The sequence below is a fragment of the Lolium rigidum genome, chromosome 1, assembly GCF_022539505.1.
Source record: "Lolium rigidum isolate FL_2022 chromosome 1, APGP_CSIRO_Lrig_0.1, whole genome shotgun sequence".
In the NCBI taxonomy this organism is placed as follows: domain Eukaryota; kingdom Viridiplantae; phylum Streptophyta; class Magnoliopsida; order Poales; family Poaceae; genus Lolium; species Lolium rigidum.
In genome coordinates this window covers 125,506,064-125,529,569 of record NC_061508.1, presented here as the reverse complement: position 1 = coordinate 125,529,569, position 23,506 = coordinate 125,506,064, and the positions used below count along the sequence as shown (strand labels likewise).

At 43.0% G+C, this 23,506-nt stretch overlaps 1 protein-coding gene across 1 annotated transcript; it reads right to left on the bottom strand.

Annotated features, from left to right (window-relative positions):
- Positions 1-78: 78 nt before the first annotated feature.
- LOC124651291 (disease resistance protein RGA5-like) lies at positions 79-3,553 on the bottom strand. Its single transcript, XM_047190395.1, has 3 exons — positions 2,718-3,553; positions 620-2,030; positions 79-477 (listed from the first exon to the last, which is right to left on the bottom strand). Exons 1-3 carry the CDS (start codon positions 3,551-3,553, stop codon positions 79-81), a joined length of 2,646 nt encoding a protein of 881 aa, XP_047046351.1.
- Positions 3,554-23,506: the final 19,953 nt, after the last annotated feature.

The following is a 23,506-nucleotide window of genomic DNA, read 5'->3' as shown; positions in this document are numbered from 1 at the left end:
AGAACACGTATAAATGGAGGTGGGAATACTTGCATGTTTGCGTGGGCGAATCCTCTTCAGACTCCACAGTCCGGGTCTCTACAAGACAATGGTGAAGGGGCGGTTGGGATGGTCGTCTGCCGCTCTCTCCACAGCATCCACCGCTTCAGAATAACCATCTCTGCTGTCTTCCTCTCCATAAAGCTTAATGGATAAAACATGGAGCGAAGGAAGGTTCCTAATGCACAAGTCCCAGTCACCACCACTGAGAATATCTGACATCAGGAGGCCGAAGGACAAATGTCGAACCATGGGCATAGCTCCTCGTGGGAACATATAAGGACCAAGTAAGACATTTTGGTACGAGCACTCTAGCGCACGAGGGAATGCATCAGGGCTAAGCATGAATGACCTTTCCGTGGCACGCTCTTCTTTGGTGGCCGTGTCCACGTCAGATTCCAGCACAAGAGAACGAAGAGACAGCAGGGTCCCAAGGAGCTGAATGTCCGCCAGCCGCACTTGATGGACACGTATATGCAGTTTGGAGAGAAGAGGAAGCAACGAAGAACTAATACTTTGTCGGCATCATCTCATACCATCCATCCAATTCAAGGTCAATGAGTTGTAGTGAAGAGGGCACCCAGTCGCCCATGTTACCACCAATGCTCTCACCAGCAGATTTAATATTTAGACTCTGTAGTTTGTGTAGATGTCCTAAAGACTCCAAGAGAACAAGAAGTTTCTCGGCAGGATACCCTGATGGGCACAGTAAGGACAACACCCTCAGCTTGGTCAGGTAGCGCAGCTCTTCTGGATCATCATCTTTTGTAAAGCATGGTCTGCTTAGCTGTTCGAGGGACGTCAGATTCTTATACCCTACTGGTAGGTATGTACCATCGCTAACATATAAGTACATCAGATTTCTAAGCTGGACAACACTCGCAGGCAATTCTTGTACATCCTCATCGACTACCCCTCGCAAGTCCAATGTCTGTAAAAACAATAGCTTTCCTATTTCTGTCGGGATCTTACAGAGATTTGTATCCCTTAGTCCTAGGTATCTCAGGTGCAATAAATCACCAACACAACTAAGGTTAAGACTGCCACTTTCCTCAAGATCACAATCTTCTAGGTCCAACACACGTAAAACTTCAAATCTTGATAGAGGAAGCATCTGATTAATAGCAGGACTGAAAATGGTCAATGATCTCACTTGTGACATGCTACTGGTTGCTAGTCGAGTGTTCGCGAGCACTGATTTTTGGAAGGATAACCTGCGGACCTTTCTTTCGAAAGGCGTGTTGACCTTGATAACATCCATCACAGTGACAAAGTTTTCTTCACTGGCCAAGTCACATATTAGGTCAAGCATTAAATCATGCACACGACAACCTGTTGGCTCGCCTTGAAGACCAGATATTACCGGCTGTATCATGCTTCGATTCAGAAGCTCGTTAAAGTAACTCACCCCAAGCTCAAATAAGTTATCACCTTGGATAAAACCTTCAGCAATCCATCTTCTAATCAACCGGTCTCTCTCAATGACAAAGTCTTCAGGGAATATACTCAAATATAATAAGCAAGTCTTCAGATGAGAAGGGAGATCGTAATAGCTAAAAGATATTATCCTCCTCATCTCCCTCAAATTAGTATCTCCTTTTGTAAGTCCCGTACCAATAGAGTTCAGCAAAACATACCATTCATTAATGGGTTTTATCTGTTGATTGCTAGCCAGATGACTTGCTAGAGTAATAATGGCCAATGGTACACCGGCACATTTCTTCAAGATATCCATCGACACTTTCTCTAATTCAGGAGGACATAAATCATCTCTTCTGAATATTCTGTTATGGAAGAGTCTTTGGGAGTCACCATCAGAGAGAGGTTTCATTTTATAAACCATATCATCATTGTAAGAGCAACATTCTGTAGAGACACTGATATTGCGGGTAGTAGTGATTATTCTACTTCCGCATTTACCATCCATGAAAGCATATCTGATTGTTTTCCATGCATTTACATCCCATATATCATCGATAATGATGATGTATCTGTAAAAGCAACAATAATTACCTCAAGAATCCAAACATTGTATTATTCAAAGAACAACAAGGCGCTTTAAAACATAATGAAGCAAGGAGCATGACAAAGCAGAGCCATCAAAGGAAAATCAGTGAAATATCTTGGCTTAGTTCATTTTCCAACTTAGTTCATATATTTTGGTACTCAGTGAAAATTGTAAATTCATGGATTCAACTTGCATGAAACCAACTCAGACACTACTAAATAAGTTGGCAACCAGCCTGATTCGTGTCTAGTGTTGTAATCCCACACAACAAACAACTAGTAGTCTCTTACCTACCACAGTGTGATAGTAGGTATGAGCTGCTGGAACACAAGATTTAACAGCTGATATTACTTTTAAGTTTACCTTGAAATTTCTCAGTAGGAAATACCGTAAAGGAAAATTTTCTCAATGCATACATATAATCAAGTGATCTTGAGCAAACCTGAAGAATCACTGTGATTTATACTATACTGCAGGAGAAGATATACTAAGATAAACGTTTGGATATCCATGTCCATCTACAGCGTTCTGAACTTCTGTTTTACCATGTACAATGCCCCATCGGGAACCAAGCTTAATCCAGCATCTTTCCATTAAGTTCAACATGTAGTACGTTTTAGCAGAAACTAATTTATGAGTAAATATCAAACAACCACAAAAGTTTGGGTACCTCTTGGTCCCTAGCGATTTTTGGAGTTGATCAATGAGCTGCCTTTCATCCAGAGTTGCTCCACTCAAACTCTTATATTTTTCATAGTCAACTTCGAACAGAAGGTCTTTGAAAACTTTCTTGAGGTCAGGACTCCGAGAAACCGACACAAAAGCTGCACAATCGAACTTCAGCCGAATCTCATCATAGACTGCTTTGGCAAGAGTTGTTTTACCCAATCCTCCAAATCCAACAATAGAGAGTATCTTGGGTTGTTTGGATGCGTCAGTCAAACAGAGCTTCTGAATTAGCTCATCCTTTGTGTTATCAATCCCAACAATCCTTTGCCTGTCTTCGTACAGGGCCACCAGGAGAGGGTCAACGGCGGTGATCTTTGTGGCTGCAGCTAGATTAACAAAAACACCATCAGCTTTATACCTCTTATGCCTCGCGGCCACATCTTGGACCTGCTCCTTGATGTCCTTGATCGCAATGGCGATCTGACGACGAGCCTTGCCCTTCTTGAACAACCTTTTCATCTTGCCCACGAGCTCCTTCAGGCCATTCATGTCAGTGTCAGCCCCGGAGCCATTGACACGCACAAGGAGGGAGTCAACAACGTCCTCCGTGTCGTAAGACAGTTCACGGACGTCGCCGGCCCAGATCCTCACCTCCTCATCGAGCTGGTCCCGCGGAACCTCGGCCACCCTTTCAAGGGCGGCACGCATGCTCCTCAGTTCGCGGGAGAAAGCTTCGGCGTCTCGCTTCACACTGGTCTGCATCTTGTACTCCTCCTTGAGGAGCTCGCCCAGCTTGGGCAGGAGGGAGCCGATAGCACCCAAGGCGAGATAATCCATGGCTTGCTTTCCTTGTCTTGCTGTAAAGAGCAAATATGCGACTGACTAGTTGATGGCTGAGGGATTGGTGTTAAACTCTAGGAACGACTAGTGTAGATCTAATGCTGGTAGGTACTGTGTCTGTGTTGTATCACTTCTTCATATCTGAGAGAGAACGAGAAGAATGGGAGGCATGCCTTCTCCCTTTGATGAGGAGCTCGGGCCGTTGTTCATGGCGACGGCGCGAGTGGCGTGAGCGTGCGGTGGCGGCGGTGGCAGAGCTTTCCGTCGGCACGCGCTAGAACCCTAGATTGGTAGGGATATCTGTGGGGCGAGCAGCGCGTCGGTGAACCTCATACCACGTGCGTCCGGCCCCCACCTCTCTATATAGCGCGGCGACAGGGGCCCACCAACCAGAGATGCGGTTCTGGGCACGGACGAGGTCAAAGGGCTCGTATCGTTCCGTTGGGTTCGATCACGTGGAGATCATCCTAACATTCTCCCCCTTGATCTCAACTTTTTTTTAACTTAATACTTTCACTTTATTCGTTTCATTTTAGATCAGTCCATAGGGCATGTTTCATCGTCACAGCTCTATTGCCGATAGAATCAGACAACCACAATACACTTCTCTGTTTTGAAACAAATTCTTTTACTTTTGGACCTCTTATGATCCAGAATAGGTAAGACTTTCCCTTAAACCAATGCCGGCTACGTGCACCTTGAACATGCTGGGTGAAGCCTTTCGTTAGCTGATCTGCAAGCATATCTTTTGTCCTTATATGCTCGAGACTTATAGTTTGATCCTGAAACTTGTGTTTCACAACATAATACTTAACCTCAATCGGTTTCGTAGCTGTACTCGACTTGTTGTTGTGAGCATAAAATACTGCAGGCTCATTGTCGCAGTACATCTCTAGTGGTTTGTCAATACAATCTACCACTTTCAAGTCGGGTATAAATTTCTTTAACCATAATGCCTGCCCCGTGGCTTCATAACATGCTATAAATTATGCATACATCATGGATGATGCAACTATCGTCTGTTTGGAGCTTCTCCACGAAATAGCTCCCCCTGCGAGGGTGAATACATATCCAGATGTGGATTTTCTATCATCTTTATCCCCCGCAAATTCTGCATCTGAGTACCCTCTTATTTCTAGGGAATCAGATCTTCTGTATGTTATCATGTAGTTCTTTGTGCCTTTCACATAACGCAATGCCTTCTTTACCATTTTTCAGTGTTCAAAACCTGGATTTTCTTGATATCTACCGAGTACTCCGGTGATAAAAGCTAAGCCAGGACGAGTGCACACTTGTGCATACTGTAGGCTTCCAATGGTCGAAGCATATGGAACCGCTTTCATTTGATCGAGCTCGTATTGATTTTGGGGACTTTGATGTTTTCCAAAACTGTCGCCCTTGACTATAGGAGCAGGGTGTGGCACTGCACTTATGCATATTATATTTACTTAGAATCTTTTCTAAATAAGTCTTTTGCGATAGTACTAATACTCCATTATTCCTATCTCGGTGAATTTCTATGCCTAAAACATATGACGCTTCACCAAAATCTTTCATGTCAAAATTTGAGGACAAGAACTTCTTTGTCTCTTGCAGTAGACTAACATCACCGCTGGCAAGCAGAATATCATCCACATACAAGATTAGGAAAATATATTTCCCACTTTTAAACTTTGCATAAACGCAAGTGTCCTTAATATTTTCTTTAAATCCAAATCTTTTAATTGTTTCATTAAACTTTAGATACCACTGTCTGGAGGCTTGCTTTAATCCATAAATGGATTTCTTTCGGCAGCATCCCATTTCTTCCTTTCTCTCCATGATAAAATCCTAGGATTGTTTCATGTAGACATTTTCTTCTAAATCTCCGTTTAGAAATGCCGTCTTTACATTCATTTGATGCAACTCTAAATCAAAATGTGCAACTAGTGCCATTATGATTCTGAAGGAATCCTTACATGAGACCGGAGAAAATGCCTCATTGTAATCTATCCCTTCTCTTTGTGTAAATCCTTTTGCCACAAGTCGTGCTTTATACTTTTCAACATTCCCATTGGAGTCATATTTTATTTTGTAGACCCATTTGCAGTCCACAGTTTTGGCTCCTTTAGGAATATTCTCTAAGTCCCAAACATTGTTGGCACTCATCGATCTCATTTCGTTTTCCATGGCCTCCAACCACTTTGATGAATCTGGGCTTCTCATGGCTTCTTCATATGAAGTGGGATCACCTTCCATATGAACTATTGCTGTGTTGTAAACTTTATAATCAGTCGAAATGGCTGATTTTCTAGCTCTTGTAGACCTTCTAGGGGCCTCATTCTCTGGAGCATTCTGTTCCTCAACTTGTGGCTCAGCTTCTGGAGGTGGCTGTTGTTGCTCCTTTTCATGCTCAACAGATGGTTCATTCGGCTCCTGACGGACAGGTTCCGAATTTTCACTCATTGTTATCATGGGTGGAGTCACAACAGGCGATTGCACCACAATCGCAGGGATCGTCGGTACAGGTGCGCATGGTAGCGCAAAAAATGGCTCCCGAGTCATCGGATTAGGTGCATGCACCCTCTTCTCCTCAAGTTCAATTTTCTGAGCTACCATGCTCCCCCCTCATCATTTCGTTCTCTAAGAAGACAACATGTCTCGTTTCCGCAAACTTTGAGTATTTCTCTGGACAGTAGAAACGATAACCTTTTGACTTTTCAGGATAGCCAATAAAATAGCATCTGACTGTTTTGGTATCTAAATTTGCGGTATTTGGATTGAATACTTTGGCCTCAGCAGGGCTCCCCCACACTTTCAGGTGGTTTAGAGAAGGCACTCTCCCTGTCCATAGCTCATACGGTGTTTTGGGCACCGATTTGCTTGGTACTTGATACGTCTCCGACGTATCGATAATTTCTTATGTTCTATGCCATATTATTGATGATACCTACATGTTTTATGCACACTTTATGTCATATTCGTGCATTTTCTGGAACTAACCTATTAACAAGATGCCGAAGTGCCGGTTCTCGTTTTCTCGCTGTTTTTGGTTTCAGAAATCCTAGTAACGAAATATTCTCGGAATTGGACGAAACGAAGACCCGGGGGCCTATTTTTCCACGGAGCTTCCGAAGACCGAAGAACACACGAAGTGGGGCCACGAGGTGGCGACACCACAAGGCGGCGCGGCCCGGGGGGCCCGCGCCGCCCTATGGTGTGACCCCCTCGTCTGGCCCCCGACTCTGCCCTTCCGCCTACTTAAAGCCTCCGTCGCGAAACCCCTGAGGCGAAAAACCACGATACGGAAAATCTTACTGAGACGCCGCCGCCGCCGATCCCATCTCGGGGGATTCTGGAGATCTCCTCCGGCACCCTGCCGGAGAGGGGATTCATCTCCCGGAGGACTCTACACCGCCATGGTCGCCTCCGGAGTGATGAGTGAGTAGTTCACCCCTGGACTATGGGTCCATAGCAGTAGCTAGATGGTTGTCTTCTCCTCATTGTGCTTCATTGTTGGATCTTGTGAGCTGCCTAACATGATCAAGATCATCTATCTGTAATTCTATATGTTGTGTTTGTCGGGATCCGATGGATAGAGAATACCATGCCATGTTAATTATCAAGTTATTACATATGTGTTGTTTATGATCTTGCATGCTCTCCGTTTCTAGTAGAGGCTCGGCCAAGTTTTTACTTTTAACTCCAAGAGGGAGTATTTATGCTCGATAGTGGGTTCATGCCCGCATTGACACCGGGACAAGTGATGGAAAGTTCTAAGGTTGTGTTGTGCTGTTGCCACTAGGGATAAAACATTGGCGCTATGTCCGAGGATGTAGTTGTTGATTACATTACGCACCATACTTAATGCAATTGTCTGTTGCTTTGCAACTTAATACTGGAGGGGGTTCGGATGATAACCTGAAGGTGGACTTTTTAGACATAGATGCAGTTGGATGGCGGTCTATGTACTTTGTCGTATGCCCAATTAAATCTCACTATACTTATCATGTCATGTATGTGCATTGTTATGCCCTCTCTATTTGTCAATTGCCCGACTGTAATTTGTTCACCCAACATGCTTTTATCTTATGGGAGAGACACCTCTAGTGAACTCGTGGACCCCGGTCCATTCTTTTAATACCGAAATACAAATCTGTCTGCAATACTTGTTTTACTCGTTTTCTCTGCAAACAATCATCTTCCACACAATACGGTTAATCCTTTGTTACAACAAGCCGGTGAGATTGACAACCTCACTGTTTCGTTGGGGCAAAGTACTTTGGTTGTGTTGTGCAGGTTCCACGTTGGCGCCGGAATCCCCGGTATTGCGCCGCACTACATCCCGCCGCCATCAACCTTCAACGTGCTTCTTGGCTCCTCCTGGTTCGATAAACCTTGGTTTCTTTCTGAGGGAAAACTTGCTGCTGTACGCATCATACCTTCCTCTTGGGGTTGCCCAACGAACGTGTGAAATACACGCCATCAAGCTCTTTTTCTGGCGCCGTTGCCGGGGAGATCAAGACACGCTGCAAGGGGAGTCTCCACTTCTCAATCTCTTTACTTTGTTTTTGTCTTGCTTTATTTTATTTACTACTTTGTTTGCTGCATTATATGAAAACACAAAAAAATTAGTTGCTAGCTTTACTTTATTTATTGTCTTGTTTGCTATATCAAAAACACAAAAAAATTAGTTACTTGCATTTTACTTTATTTTAATTTATTTCATCATGTTTCCTTTTAATTTTACCACAAAAGACATACCGGTAGGACGCGGGTCTATAATTGGGAGAAACAATATAGAAGAATTTTTCACTCATGTTAGTACCACTGAAAATTTTGAAGATAGACACTTGGTAGAACTTGCTCCCACTTATGAAATTGCTGCTGCGCATTTAGTTCGCTTGTTGGAAACTAAATTTTTTAATCTCAATCCTATAATCCAACACATGTTTCTTACACTTGGTGATTTGGAAAAGGGGGAAAAGAAAGATTTTGTCTTAGAAACCCTTCTTAGAGAATTTGGTGGTCTAGCAAGAGAGGCTAGAAAGGTCTTCGCTAAATTTAATATGCTTGGTTCTCATACTAATTTTGTTAGTCTCCTTGAAAAAATGGATATGGATAGAATAAGGTACACTAAAAATACTAATGATGGTGGGGAGATCAAAGCACCAATACCATGTAAACTCCTAGCTATGAATGATGCACTAGAACATAACTATGCTTGGCTTGTTCCTGAAAATTTGTTCGATGAGAGTAGCAAGCCCAAGACTAATGAAAAGGAAGACGCTGAAACTTATGTATCCAATATACTATGCATGGTTGAGAAAACTCCAAACCCCGCTGTAGGTGCACCACCCTTTGATAATACTTGAGATACACTTTCTGCGCCTAGCTGAAAGGCGTTAAAGAAAAGCGCTTATGGGAGACAACCCATGTTTTTACTACAGTACTTTGTTTTATATTTGTGTCTTGGAAGTTGTTTACTACTGTAGCAACCTCTCCTTATCTTAGTTTTATGTTTTGTTGTGCCAAGTAAAGTCTTTGATAGAAAAGTAAGTACTAGATTTGGATTACTGCGCAGTTCCAGATTTCTTTGCTGTCACGAATCTGGGTCTATCTCCCTGTAGGTAGCTCAGAAAATTACGCCAATTTACGAGCATGATCCTCAGATATGTGCGCAACTTTCATTCAATTTGAGCATTTTCGTTTGAGCAAGTTTGGTGGCCTAATAAAATCCATCTTTACGGACTGTTCTGTTTTGACAGATTCTGTCTTTTATTTCGCATTGCCTCTTTTGCTATGTTGGATGAATTTCTTTGATCCATTAATATCCAGTAGCTTTATGCAATGTCCAGAAGTGTTAAGAATGATTGTGTCACCTCTGAACATGTGAATTTTTATTATGCACTAACCCTCTAATGAGTTGTTTCAAGTTTGGTGTGGAGGAATTTTCAAGGATCAAGAGATGAGTATGATGCAATATGATCAAGGAGAGTGAAAGCTCTAAGCTTGGGGATTCCCCGGTGGTTCACCCCTGCATATTCTAAGAAGACTCAAGCGTCTAAGCTTGGGGATGCCCAAGGCATCCCCTTCTTCATCGACAACATTATCAGGTTCCTCCCCTGAAACTATATTTTTATTCCGTCACATCTTATGCACTTTGCTTGTTGCGTCGGTTTGTTTTTGTTTTTGTTTTGTTTGAATAAAATGGATCCTAGCATTCACTTTATGGGAGAGAGACACGCTTCGCTGTAGCATATGGACAAATATGTCCTTAGGCTCTACTCATAGTATTCATGGCGAAGTTTCTTCTTCGTTAAATTGTTATATGGTTGGAATTGAAAAATGATACATGTAGTAAAATGCTATAATGTCTTGGATAATGTGATACTTGGCAATTGTTGTGTTCATGTTTAAGCTCTTGCATCATATACTTTGCACCCATTAATGAAGAAACACTTAGAGCTTGCTAATTTGGTTTGCATATTTGGTTTCTCTAGAGTCTAGATAACATCTAGTATTGAGTTTTGAACAACAAGGAAGACGGTATGGAGTCTTATAATGTTTACCATATGTCTTTTATGTGAGTTTTGCTGTACCGTTCATCCTTGTGTTTGTTTCAAATAACCTTGCTAGCCTAAACCTTGTATCGAGAGGGAATACTTCTCATGCATCCAAAATACTTGAGCCAACCACTATGCCATTTGTGTCCACCATACCTACCTACTACATGGTATTTATCCGCCATTCCAAAGTAAATTGCTTGAGTGCTACCTTTAAACTTCCATCATTCACCTTTGCAATATATAGCTCATGGGACAAATAGCTTAAAAACTATTGTGGTATTGAATATGTACTTATGCACTTTATCTCTTATTAAGTTGCTTGTTGTGCGATAACCATGTTTCTGGGACGCCATCAACTATTCTTTGTTGAATATCATGTGAGTTGCTATGCATGTCCGTCTTGTCTGAAGTAAGAGAGATCTACCACCTTTATGGTTGGAGCATGCATGTTGTTAGAGAAGAACTTTGGGCCGCTAACTAAAGCCATGAGTCATGGTGGAAGTTTCAGTTTGGACACATATCCTCAATCTCATATGAGAATAATAATTGTTGCCACATGCTTATGCATTAAAGAGGAGTCCATTATCTGTTGTCCATGTTGTCCCGGTATGGATGTCTAAGTTGAGAATAATCAAAAGCGAGAAATCCAAAATGCGAGCTTTCTCCTTAGACCTTTGTACAGGCGGCATGGAGGTACCTGATACGTCTCCGACGTATCGATAATTTCTTATGTTCAATGCCATATTATTGATGATACCTACATGTTTTATGCACACTTTATGTCATATTCGTGCATTTTCTGGAACTAACCTATTAACAAGATGCCGAAGTGCCAGTTCCTGTTTTCTGCTCTTTTTGGTTTCAGAAATCCTAGTAACGAAATATTCTCGGAATCGGACGAAATCAAGACCCAGGTTCCTATTTTCACCGGAAGCATCCAGAACACACGAGAGGGACCAGAGGGGGGCACTGGGCCCCCAGACCATAGGCCGGCGCGGCCCAGGCCCTGGCCGCGCCGCCCTATGGTGTGGCCACCCCTTCGACCCTCCTGCACCGCCTCTTCGCATATATAAAGCCCCTGGATCGAAAACCCTGATGCGAAAAACCACGATACAGAAAGACTCCAGGGGCGCCGCCACATCGCGAAACTCCAATTCGGGGGACAGAAGTCTCTGTTCCGGCACCCTGCCGGGACGGGGAATTGCCCCCGGAGCCGTCTCCACCGCCGTCTTCACCGCCATCTTCACCGCCATCGCTGCCTCCATGATGAGGAGGGAGTAATCCATCCCCGAGGCTGAGGGCTTCGCTGTAGCTATGTGGTTCATCTCTCTCCCATGTACCTCAATACAATGATCTCATGAGCTGCTTTACATGATTGAGATTCATATTAGTTTTGTATCACTACTATCTATGTGCTACTCTGGCAAAGTTATTAAAGTACTTCTATTCCTCATGCACGTGTGTAAAGGCGACAGTGTGTGCACCGTGTTAGTACTTGGTTTATGCTATGATCATGATCTCTTGTAGATTGCGAAGTTAACTATTGCTATGATAATATTGATGTGATCTATTCCTCCTACATATGCATGAAGGTGACAGTGTGCATGCTATGCTAGTACTTGGTTTAGTCTTTTGATCTATCTTACACTAAAGGTTACTAAAATATGAGCATTATTGTGGAGCTTGTTAACTCCGGCATTGAGGGTTCGTGTAATCCTACGCAATGTGTTCATCATCCAACAAGAGTGTAGAGTATGCATTTATCCGTTCTGTTATGTGATCAATGTTGAGAGTGTCCACTAGTGAAAGTCTAATCCCTAGGCCTTGCTCCTAAATACCGCTACTACTGATTGTTTATTGTTTCTATCGCGTTACTACCGCTGCATTACTACTCGCTTGTTTATCGTCCTGGGCAAAGCACTTTTCCGGTGCCATTGCTACTACTTATTCATACCACCCGTATTTCACTATCTCTTCGCCGAACTAGTGCACCTATTAGGTGTGTTGGGGACACAAGAGACTTCTTGCTTTGTGGTTGCAGGGTTGCATGAGAGGGATATCTTTGACCTCTTCCTCCCCGAGTTCGATAAACCTTGGGTATCCACTTAAGGGAAACTTGCTACTGTTCTACAAACCTCTCGCTCTTGGAGGCCCAACACTGTCTACAAGAATAGAAGCTCCCGTAGACATCAAGCACTTTTCCGGCGCCGTTGCCGAGGAGGAAAGGTAAAAGGCACTCATACTCCGGTTCCAGGTAACGATACTTTTCGGCGCCATTGTGTTTGTGCTCGAAGCTATTTCCTTTAGATCCTGCAATTGCATCTTTTTGTTTCTTGTTTACACTAGTTTGGCATAATGGACAACAATGAGCTTCTTATTCTATTTCCTGATTTAAAACATGGATTGTTTGATGCGAAAATTAAAAAACCTATGGAATCTTATTTGCATGCTGATATTAATATTAGTATGAACGCTTTGAATACCATTGTTGATAATAATGTAGAAAGTTCTAAGCTTGGGGAAGCTGGCTTTCATGATCTTTTTAGTCCCCCAAGCATTGAGGAGAAAATTTTCTTTGATGATACTTCGCCTCCTATTTATGATGATTATAATAGTGGTTTTTTGGTACAACCTACTATGGAGAGTAAATTTTGTTGTGATTATACTATGCCTCCTACACTTGATGAGAATAATAATGATAGCTACTTTGTTGAATTTGCTCCCACTACAACTAATAAAATTGATTATGCTTATGTGGAGAGTAATAATTTTATGCATGAGACTCATGATAAGAATGCTTTATGTGATAGTTATATTGTTGAGTTTGCTCATGATGCTACTGAAAGTTATTATGAGAGAGGAAAATATGGTTGTAGAAATTTTCATGTTACTAAAATGCCTCTCTATGTGCTGAAATTTTTGAAGCTACACTTGTTTTATCTTCCTATGCTTGTTACTTTGCTCTTCATGAACTTGTTTATTTACAAGATTCCTATGCATAGGAAGCATGTTAGACTTAAATTTGTTTTGAATTTGCCTCTTGATGCTCTCTTTTGCTTCAAATACTATTTCTTGCGAGTGCATCATTAAAACTGCTGAGCCCATCTTAATGGCTAAAAAGAAAGAACTTCTTGGGAGATAACCCATGTGTTATTTTGCTACAGTACTTTGTTTTATATTTGTGTCTTGGAAGTTTTTTACTACTGTAGCAACCTCTCCTTATCTTAGTTTTGTGTTTTGTTGTGCCAAGTAAAGTCTCTATGGTAAAGTTGATGCTAGATTTGGATTGCTGCGCAGAAACAGCATTGCTATCTGTCACGAATCTGGGTCTAATTCTCTGTAGGTAACGCAGAAAATTATGCCAATTTACGTGAGTGATCCTCAGATATGTACGCAACTTTCATTAGTTTTGAGTTTTTCCATTTGAGCAAGTCTGGTGCCATTTTAAAATTCGTCTTTACGGACTGTTCTGTTTTTGACAGATTCTGCCTTTTATTTCGCATTGCTTCTTTCGCTGTGCTGGGTGGATTTCTTTGTTCCATTACCTTCCAGTAGCTTTGAGCAATGTCCAGAAATGTTAAGAATGATTGTGTCACCTCTGAACATGTGAGTTTTTGATTATGCACTAACCCTCTAATGAGTTTGCTTAAAGTTTGGTGTGGAAGAAGTTTTCAAGGGTCAAGAGAGGAGGATGATATACTATGATCAAGGAGAGTGAAAGCTCTAAGCTTGGGGATGCCCCGGTGGTTCACCCCTGCATATTTCAAGAAGACTCAAGCGTCTAAGATTGGGGATGCCCAAGGCATCCCCTTCTTCATCGACAACATTATCAGGTTCCTCCCCTGAAACTATATTTTTATTCCGTCACATCTTATGTACTTTACTTGAAGCGTCTGTTTGTTTGTTTATATTTTTGTTTGTGTTTGAATAAATTGGATTACATCATGCTTGTGTGGGAGAGAGACACGCTCCGCTGGTTCATATGAACACATGTGTTCTTAGCTCATAATATTTATGGCGAAGTTTCCTCTTCGTTAAATTGTTATATGGTTGGAATTGGAAAATGATACATGTAGTAAATTGCTATAATGTCTTGGATAATGTGATACTTGGCAATTGTTGTGCTCATGTTTAAGCTCTTGCATCATATGCTTTGCACCTATTAATGAAGAAATACATAGAGCTTGCTAAAATTTGGTTTGCATAATTGGTCTCTCTAAAGTCTAGATAATTTCTAGTATTGAGTTTTGAACAACAAGGAAGACGGTATGGAGTCTTATAATGTTTACCATATGTCTTTTATGTGAGTTTTTCTGTACCGTTCATCCTTGTGTTTGTTTCAAATAACCTTGCTAGCCTAAACCTTGTATCGAGAGGGAATACTTCTCATGCATCCCAAATACTTGAGCCAACCACTATGCCATTTGTGTCCACCATACCTACCTACTACATCGTATTTCTCCGCCATTTCAAAGTAAATTGCTTGACTGCTACCTTTAAAAATTCCATCATTCACCTTTGCAATATATAGCTCATGGGACAAATAGCTTAAAAACTATTGTGGTATTGAATATGTACTTATGCATTTTATCTCTTATTAAGTTGCTTGTTGTGCGATAACCATGCTTCTGGGACGCCATCAACTATTCTTTGTTGAATATCATGTGAGTTGCTATGCATGTCCGTCTTGTCTGAAGTAAGAGAGATCTACCACCTTTATGGTTGGAGCATGTATATTGTTAGAGAAGAACATTGGGCCGCTAACTAAAGCCATGAATCATGGTGGAAGTTTCAGTTTTGGACATATATCCTCAATCTCATATGAGAATAATAATTATTGTCACATGCTTATGCATTAAAGAGGAGTCCATTATCTCGTTGTCCATGTTGTCCCGGTATGGATGTCTAAGTTGAGAATAATCAAAAGCGAGAAATCCAAAATGCGAGCTTTCTCCTTAGACCTTTGTACGAGACGGCATGGAGGTACCCCATTGTGACACTTGGTTAAAACATGTGCATTGCAAAGATTCGGTAGTCCAAGTTAATTAGGACAAGGTGCGGGCACTATTAGTATACTATGCATGAGGCTTGCAACTTGTAAGATATAATGTACATAACTCATATGCTTTATTACTACCGTTGACAAAATTGTTTCATGTTTTCAAAATAAAAGCTCTAGCACAAATATAGCAATCGATGCTTTTCCTCTTTGAAGGACCTTTCTTTTACTTTTTATGTTGAGTCAGTTCACCTATCTCTCTCCACCTCAAGAAGCAAACACTTGTGTGAACTGTGCATTGATTCCTACATACTTGCATATTGCACTTGTTATATTACTCTATGTTGACAAACTATCATTGAGATATACATGTTACAAGTTGAAAGCAATTGCTGAAAATTTATCTTCCATTGTGTTGCTTCAATATCTTTACTTTAAATTATTGCTTTATGAGTTAACTCTTATGCAAGACTTATTGATGCCTGTCTTGAAAGTGATATTCATGAAAAGTCATTGCTTTATGATTCAGTTGTTTACTCATGTCATTACCATTGTTTTGATCGCTGCATTCATTACATATGTTTACAATATGATCAAGTTTATGATGGCATGTCACTTCAGAAATTATCTTTGTTATCGTTTTACCTCGCTCGGGACGAGCGGAACTAAGCTTGGGGATGCTTGATACGTCTCCGACGTATCGATAATTTCTTATGTTCCATGCCATATTATTGATGATACCTACATGTTTTATGCACACTTTATGTCATATTCGTGCATTTTCCGGAACTAACCTATTAACAAGATGCCGAAGTGCCGGTTCCTGTTTTCTGCTGTTTTTGGTTTCAGAAATCCTAGTAACGAAATATTCTCGGAATCGGACGAAATCAAGACCCAGGTTCCTATTTTCACCGGAAGCATCCAGAACACACGAGAGGGACCAGAGGGGGGGCACTGGGCCCCCAGACCATAGGCCGGCGCGGCCCAGGCCCTGGCCGCGCCGCCCTATGGTGTGGCCACCCCTTCGACCCTCCTGCGCCGCCTCTTCGCCTATATAAAGCCCCTGGATCGAAAACCCTGATGCGAAAAACCACGATACAGAAAGACTCCAGGGGCGCCGCCACATCGTGAAACTCCAATTCGGGGGACAGAAGTCTCTGTTCCGGCACCCTGCCGGGACGGGGAATTGCCCCCGGAGCCGTCTCCACCGCCGTCTTCACCGCCATCTTCACCGCCATCGCTGCCTCCATGATGAGGAGGGAGTAATCCATCCCCGAGGCTGAGGGCTTCGCTGTAGCTATGTGGTTCATCTCTCTCCCATGTACCTCAATACAATGATCTCATGAGCTGCTTTACATGATTGAGATTCATATTAGTTTTGTATCACTACTATCTATGTGCTACTCGGCAAAGTTATTAAAGTAGTTCTATTCCTCCTGCACGTGTGTAAAGGCGACAGTGTGTGCACCGTGTTAGTACTTGGTTTATGCTATGATCATGATCTCTTGTAGATTGCGAATTTAACTATTGCTATGATAATATTGATGTGATCTATTCCTCCTACATATGCATGAAGGTGACAGTGTGCATGCTATGCTAGTACTTGGTTTAGTCTTTTGATCTATCTTACACTAAAGGTTACTAAAATATGAGCATTATTGTGGAGCTTGTTAACTCCGGCATTGAGGGTTCGTGTAATCCTACGCAATGTGTTCATCATCCAACAAGAGTGTAGAGTATGCATTTATCTGTTCTGTTATGTGATCAATGTTGAGAGTGTCCACTAGTGAAAGTCTAATCCCTAGGCCTTGCTCCTAAATATTGCTACTACTGATTGTTTATTGTTTTACTGCGTTACTACTGCTGCATTACTACTGCTTGTTTACTGTCCTGGGCAAAGCACTTTTCTGGTGCCGTTGCTACTACTTATTCATACCACCCGTATTTCACTATCTCTTCGCCGAACTAGTGCACCTATTAGGTGTGTTGGGGACACAAGAGACTTCTTGCTTTGTGGTTGCAGGGTTGCATGAGAGGGATATCTTTGACCTCTTCCTCCCCGAGTTCGATAAACCTTGGGTATCCACTTAAGGGAAACTTGCTGCTGTTCTACAAACCTCTCGCTCTTGGAGACCCAACACCGTCTACAAGAATAGAAGCTCCCGTAGACATCGGTACCCCATTGTGACACTTGGTTAAAACATGTGCATTGCAAAGATCCGGTAGTCCAAGCTAATTAGGACAAGGTGCGGGCACTATTAGTATACTATGCATGAGGCTTGCAACTTGTAAGATATAATGTACATAACTCATATGCTTTATTACTACCGTTGACAAAATTGTTTCATGTTTTCAAAATAAAAGCTCTAGCACAAATATAGCAATCGATGCTTTCCTCTTTGAAGGACCATTCTCTTTACTTTTATGTTGAGTCAGTTCACCTATCTCTCTCCACCTCAAGAAGCAAACACTTGTGTGAACTGTGCATTGATTCCTACATATTTGCATATTGTACTTGTTATATTACTCTATGTTGACTATTATCCATGAGATATACATGTTACAAGTTGAAAGCAACCGCTGAAACTTAATCTTCCTTTGTGTTGCTTCAATACCTTTACTTTGATTTATTGCTTTATGAGTTAACTCTTATGCAAGACTTATTAATACTTGTCTTGAAGTACTATTCATAAAAAGTCTTTGCTTTATGATTCACTTGTTTACTCATGTCATTACCATTGTTTTGATCGCTGCATCCACTACATATGTTTACAAATAGTATGATCAAGGTTATGATGGCATATCACTTCAGAAATTATCTTTGTTATCGTTTTACTCGCTCGGGACGAGCAGAACTAAGCTTGGGGATGCTGATACGTCTCCGACGTATCGATAATTTCTTATGTTCTATGCCATATTATTGATGATACCTACATGTTTTATGCACACTTTATGTCATATTCGTGCATTTTCTGGAACTAACCTATTAACAAGATGCCGAAGTGCCAGTTTCTGTTTTCTGCTGTTTTTGGTTTCAGAAATCCTAGTAACGAAATATTCTCGGAATTGGACGAAACGAAGACCCAGGGGCCTATTTTTCCACGGAGCTTCCAGAAGACCGAAGAACACACGAAGTGGGGCCACGAGGTGGCGACACCACAAGGCGGCGCGGCCCAGGGGGCCCGCGCCGCCCTATGGTGTGACCCCCTCGTCTGGCCCCCGACTCTGCCCTTCCGCCTACTTAAAGCCTCCGTCGCGAAACCCCTGAGGCGAAAAACCACGATACGGAAGACCTTACTGAGACGCCGCCGCCGCCGATCCCATCTCGGGGGATTCTGGATATCTCCTCCGGCACCCTGCCGGAGAGGGGATTCATCTCCCGGAGGACTCTACACCGCCATGGTCGCCTCCGGAGTGATGAGTGAGTAGTTCACCCCTGGACTATGGGTCCATAGCAGTAGCTAGATGGTTGTCTTCTCCTCATTGTGCTTCATTGTTGGATCTTGTGAGCTGCCTAACATGATCAAGATCATCTATCCGTAATTCTATATGTTGTGTTTGTCGGGATCCGATGGATAGAGAATACCATGTCATGTTAATTATCAAGTTATTACATATGTGTTGTTTATGATCTTGCATGCTCTCCGTTTCTAGTAGAGGCTCGGCCAAGTTTTTACTTTTAACTCCAAGAGGGAGTATTTATGCTCGATAGTGGGTTCATGCCCGCATTGACACTGGGACGATGTGATGAAAGTTCTAAGGTTGTGTTGTGCTCGTTGCCACTAGGGATAAAACATTGGCGCTATGTCCGAGGATGTAGTTGTTGATTACATTACGCACCATACTTAATGCAATTGTACCGTTGCTTTGCAACTTAATACCGGAGGGGGTTCGGATGATAACCTCGAAGGTGGACTTTTTAGGCATAGATGCAGTTGGATGGCGGTCTATGTACTTTGTCGTAATGCCCAATTAAATCTCACTATACTTATCATGTCATGTATGTGCATTGTTATGCCCTCTCTATTTGTCAATTGCCCGACCGTAATTTGTTCACCCAACATGCTTTTATCTTATGGGAGAGACACCTCTAGTGAACTCGTGGACACCGGTCCATTCTTTTAATACTCGAAATACAAATCTGTTGCAATACTTGTTTTACTCGTTTTCTCTCGCAAACAATCATCTTCCACACAATACGGTTAATCCTTTGTTACAGCAAGCCGGTGAGATTGACAACCTCACTCGTTTCGTTGGGGCAAAGTACTTTGGTTATGTTGTGCAGGTTCCACGTTGGCGTCGGAATCCCTGGTGTTGCGCCGCACTACATCCCGCCGCCATCAACCTTCAACGTGCTTCTTGGCTCCTCCTGGTTCGATAAACCTTGGTTTCTTTCTCAGGGAAAACTTGCTGTTGTGCGCATCATACCTTCCTCTTGGGGTTGCCCAACGAACATGTGAAATACACGCCATCAGTACTCTGTTTAGAATGTGAATAGCGGGTTTTAACGCCTCAATCCACAATCCCAATGGTAGGGTGGAATAGCTCATCGTACCCCGCACCATATCCATAAGGGTACAGTTGCGCCTTTCAGCTACCCCATTCTGCTGAGGTTCGCCCGACATCGAGTACTGGGCGACTATTCCAGTCTCCTGTAGGAACCTTGCAAAAGGTCCAGGGACTTGGCCATATGGAGTATGTCGACCGTAGTACTCCCCTCCACGATCAGACCTGACTATCTTTATTCTTTTATCATGCTGATTTTCTACTTTAGCTTTGAATATTTTGAATTTATCCAACGTTTTTGTTCTTTCTTTTCTTGGATAAATATAACCATATCGGGAGTAATCATCCGTGAATGTTATGAACGAATCATAGCCATCCACACTTTTCACAGGAAATGGTCCACATATATCGGTGTGAATTATTTCTACTGTTGTTGTGCTTCGATTTGCACCCTTTTTAATTTGCTTTACAAATTTTCCTTTAATGCAATCGATGCACTGTTCTATGTCTGAGAATTCTAATGGATGAAGAATATCATTTTTAACGAGTCTTTCTATTCCCCCCCTCGAAATATGGCCTAAGCGACAGTGCCGTAATTTCGATGATTCATCAGTTTTTTTTTCTTTTGTTATTTTTCCGACGCGGGTATTTGTTCATTCAGTTTACACACAGACAATACTTTTTCGTGCAAGGACAGTAAGTAAAGCTTATCATGGAGTAAAGCAACCCCAACATAACTATTATTACACCATATGGCACATTTGCCATGTCCAAAATAACACTGATAACTGTCTTTATCCAAACGTGATACACTTATTAAATTTCTATGTAAGGAAGGAACAAATAAGACATCTCTACGAAGAATAGTCAAGCCATCAGCTAGCTCCAAGAGGACGTCGCTAACAGCTTCAACTTCTGCTTGAATTCCATTCGCGACTTCAACGCATCCTTCGCTTCTTTTCGTAGTCCGCGTCGAATGGAATCCCTGTAAGGAATTTGCAACATGAATAGTTGCACCTGAGTCAATCCACCAAGTAGATTTCGAAAATTGTGTATATAGGGATTCATTTCACAAAGGAAACTAAATTGTTACCTCTCTTTGCCATCAGTTCTTTCATCAGGGCAGTTTTTCTTGTAGTGCCCAGTCTTCTGACAGTGAAGGCACTTCACTGATTTTTATTCACTGGCATTGGCCTTTGCTGGAACTTCTGATGATGCTGCATTGGGGCTTTTGCATATGGCTTTGAAGGAGAGCCATTGTTGCTTTGTGTGAAGGGCCTTTTATTATTATCCTTCACATAATTTAGAGTACCTCCATTCTGTGCCTTGAGTCGTCCTCCTCTTGCACACACATGGCAATGGTATTTTCAATGTCCCATTTCTCATGGTTCATGTTGTAATTGACAACAAAGTTGTCAAACTGTCCTGGCAATGAGGCCATCACCAAGTGAACCAGAAGTGCAAGCTTCAGCTCCAGGTCAGCATCCATGGGCTTCAGCTTTGCAGCCAGGTTGCTCATCCTGAGGATGTGCTCCCTGATGCCATGTGCACCTCCACTGTACTTTTCTGTCACCAGCTGCTTCAACAGCTGGGTTGCATATGTCTTTGAAGAACCAATGAACTGGCTCTTTATCTTTTCTAAGTACTCCCCAACGGAAGCACACTCTACAATTGAGCCCACGATGGTGTTCTAAATTGTGTTCTTTATGAATGCCATGCATTTTTTATTGGCAGTTTGCCACTTTCTGTTCTCTAAGGTGTAGGACATTTCCAAAGGAGCATGGTCCCTTTTCTTTTTAGCCCATGCATCATCAGTATCCATGTCATCTCTGATAGGGTCAACAGGCTTTAGGGCTGCGGTGTATCAACCACCCAGTCCACCTCAACACAGACGAAGGCGAAATTCACCTTCTTCCTCCACTCTGTGTAGTTATCCTCTCTTAGGGTGGGAACATCCTTGATGCAACTCATCAAGTAGAACCCTCCTGAAAACCACAAAGAAGTGAGAACAGTACAATTGTAAATTATAATCCAACGTTGGTCCGAATTAAGACAAGCAACTATTAATGCAAATAAAACTATATCACCGTTGGACAGAAATAGAGATAAATGCACAAATCATTGCAACAAAACATGGTCATGTCATTAATAACGTTGGTCCAAAAATAACAAAACCATAATTATCACAATAATCACTTTTATTCATACTTTCAAAATTTAAAAGTCACTTTTGCATTTAAAATGCTCCTTTTACTATATGCAGCGGAAACTGTGAATTTAAACTTTTAACTTTTAAACTTTTCAGAGGCATATCCTTTTATTTATAATTTCTGAAGTCCTATTTATTTAGAAAAAAATAGACGAAATTTTGTCCAAAAAATGACCCAAAACTGCCTAAAAATGCCTCTGTAAATAATAAAACAGTAAAAAAAGACTGTTACTATACTCACGCGGCCCACGGCCCACCCGGCCCGCTCGCACCGAGCGACACGTAGCGACGTGGCGCCCACGCGGCCAGGAGACGCGGCTCGCACGGGGTGCGGCCTGCTAACGCGGCCTGCTGTCGCGGCCTTCCAACGGCCCGCACGCGGCCTCGCCACGGAGTCCACGCGGCCCACACACGGCGCCGACGCGGCCCGGCTACGGTGCCCACGCGGCAAGCTTTTCTGGCCGTCGGATCCATCCAACGGTTCCCCTTTTGTTTTGCATCGTATAAAAGCCGGCCAACGGCCAAACCCTAACCCGAGGTGTCTTTTCCCCCCCGACCCGCTCTCCGTGGCTGTCTGTGTGCGGAAGCGGCGGCGGAGAGGTTTCTCCTCCCGCGCGCTCGTGCAGCCCGGCGGCTCGCCGTCGAAGGCAGCACGCAACCGCACCCCGCTCGCACCGCAGCAGCCTCCCTTTTTCTTTTTGTCTATATCTCCACCACCAGATCCTGACGACCGGGCACGGCGGAGAGAGGACGCGCCGGCACCCCTCTGGCCCTTTTGCCATCGCGTGCGCCCGGTGGGCGCACCGACATCAAACGGCTCAGCGGCGGTGCTAGGTTTCTTTGTCGGCGTCGAGCAGCAGCAGCCGCACGGTAAGCCGGTGAGAAATTTATTTTCTTTGCTCCGTCTCGCTTGCGCAAGTGGAGTAGGCCTTCTTCCCGATGCCTCGGCATGCCGATGCGCATCGGGATCGAGTGGGGCGGCACGGACTTTGCCGGCGAGCCCGATGGCCTGGTCGGTGACCTTTTCTTTTCTTTTGCAGTATGGTGTACGGGACGATCTAAGGTTGTTGTTGAATTTCTTTTCTAACCGAAACAAAAGATCTACAATGCTAGACTGTGCTCTGATACCAATGTTATATTCTAGGAACGACTAGCGTACATCTAATGCCAGTAGGTAATGTGTCTATGTTGTATCACTTCGTATCTGAGAGAGAACGAGAAGAATGGGAGGCATACCTTCTCCCTTCGAGGAGGAGCTCGAGCCGTTGTCCATGGCGACGGCACAAGTAGCGTGAGCGTGCAGTGGCGGCGGTGGCAGAGCTTCCTGTCGGCACGCGCTAGAACCCTAGATCGATAGGGATATCGGTGGGGCAAGCAGCGCGTCGGTGAACCTCATACCGCGTGCGTCCGGCCCCCACCTCTCTATATAGCGCGGCGACAGGGGCCCACCAACCAGAGATGCGGTTGAGCGCCCCCGATCAGGACACGGACGAGGTCAAAGGGCTCGTGATCGATCCGTTGAGGTCGATCACGTGGAGATCATCCTAACAATTGGTGCTACAAACTAGTTCTTTGCAATGTTACCTCCATCGACGCATATCAGCATTAGCTCTCGTGCTGCTACACATATCCTGCGCCGCACATGTGGTGTGCACATGCATCTTCTCGAGATCGCATTGATCAAAAGC

Coding starts and splice junctions, on each gene's coding strand:
- LOC124651291 (XM_047190395.1), bottom strand. CDS start 3,553: ATGGATTATCTCGCCTTGGGTGCTATCGGCTCCCTCCTGCCCAAGCTG. Junction 2,031..2,717: donor AAATCGCTAGGGACCAAGAG/GTACCCAAACTT, acceptor TTGCTTTTACAG/ATACATCATCATTATCGATG. Junction 478..619: donor GTGGTAACATGGGCGACTGG/GTGCCCTCTTCA, acceptor GCGGACATTCAG/CTCCTTGGGACCCTGCTGTC.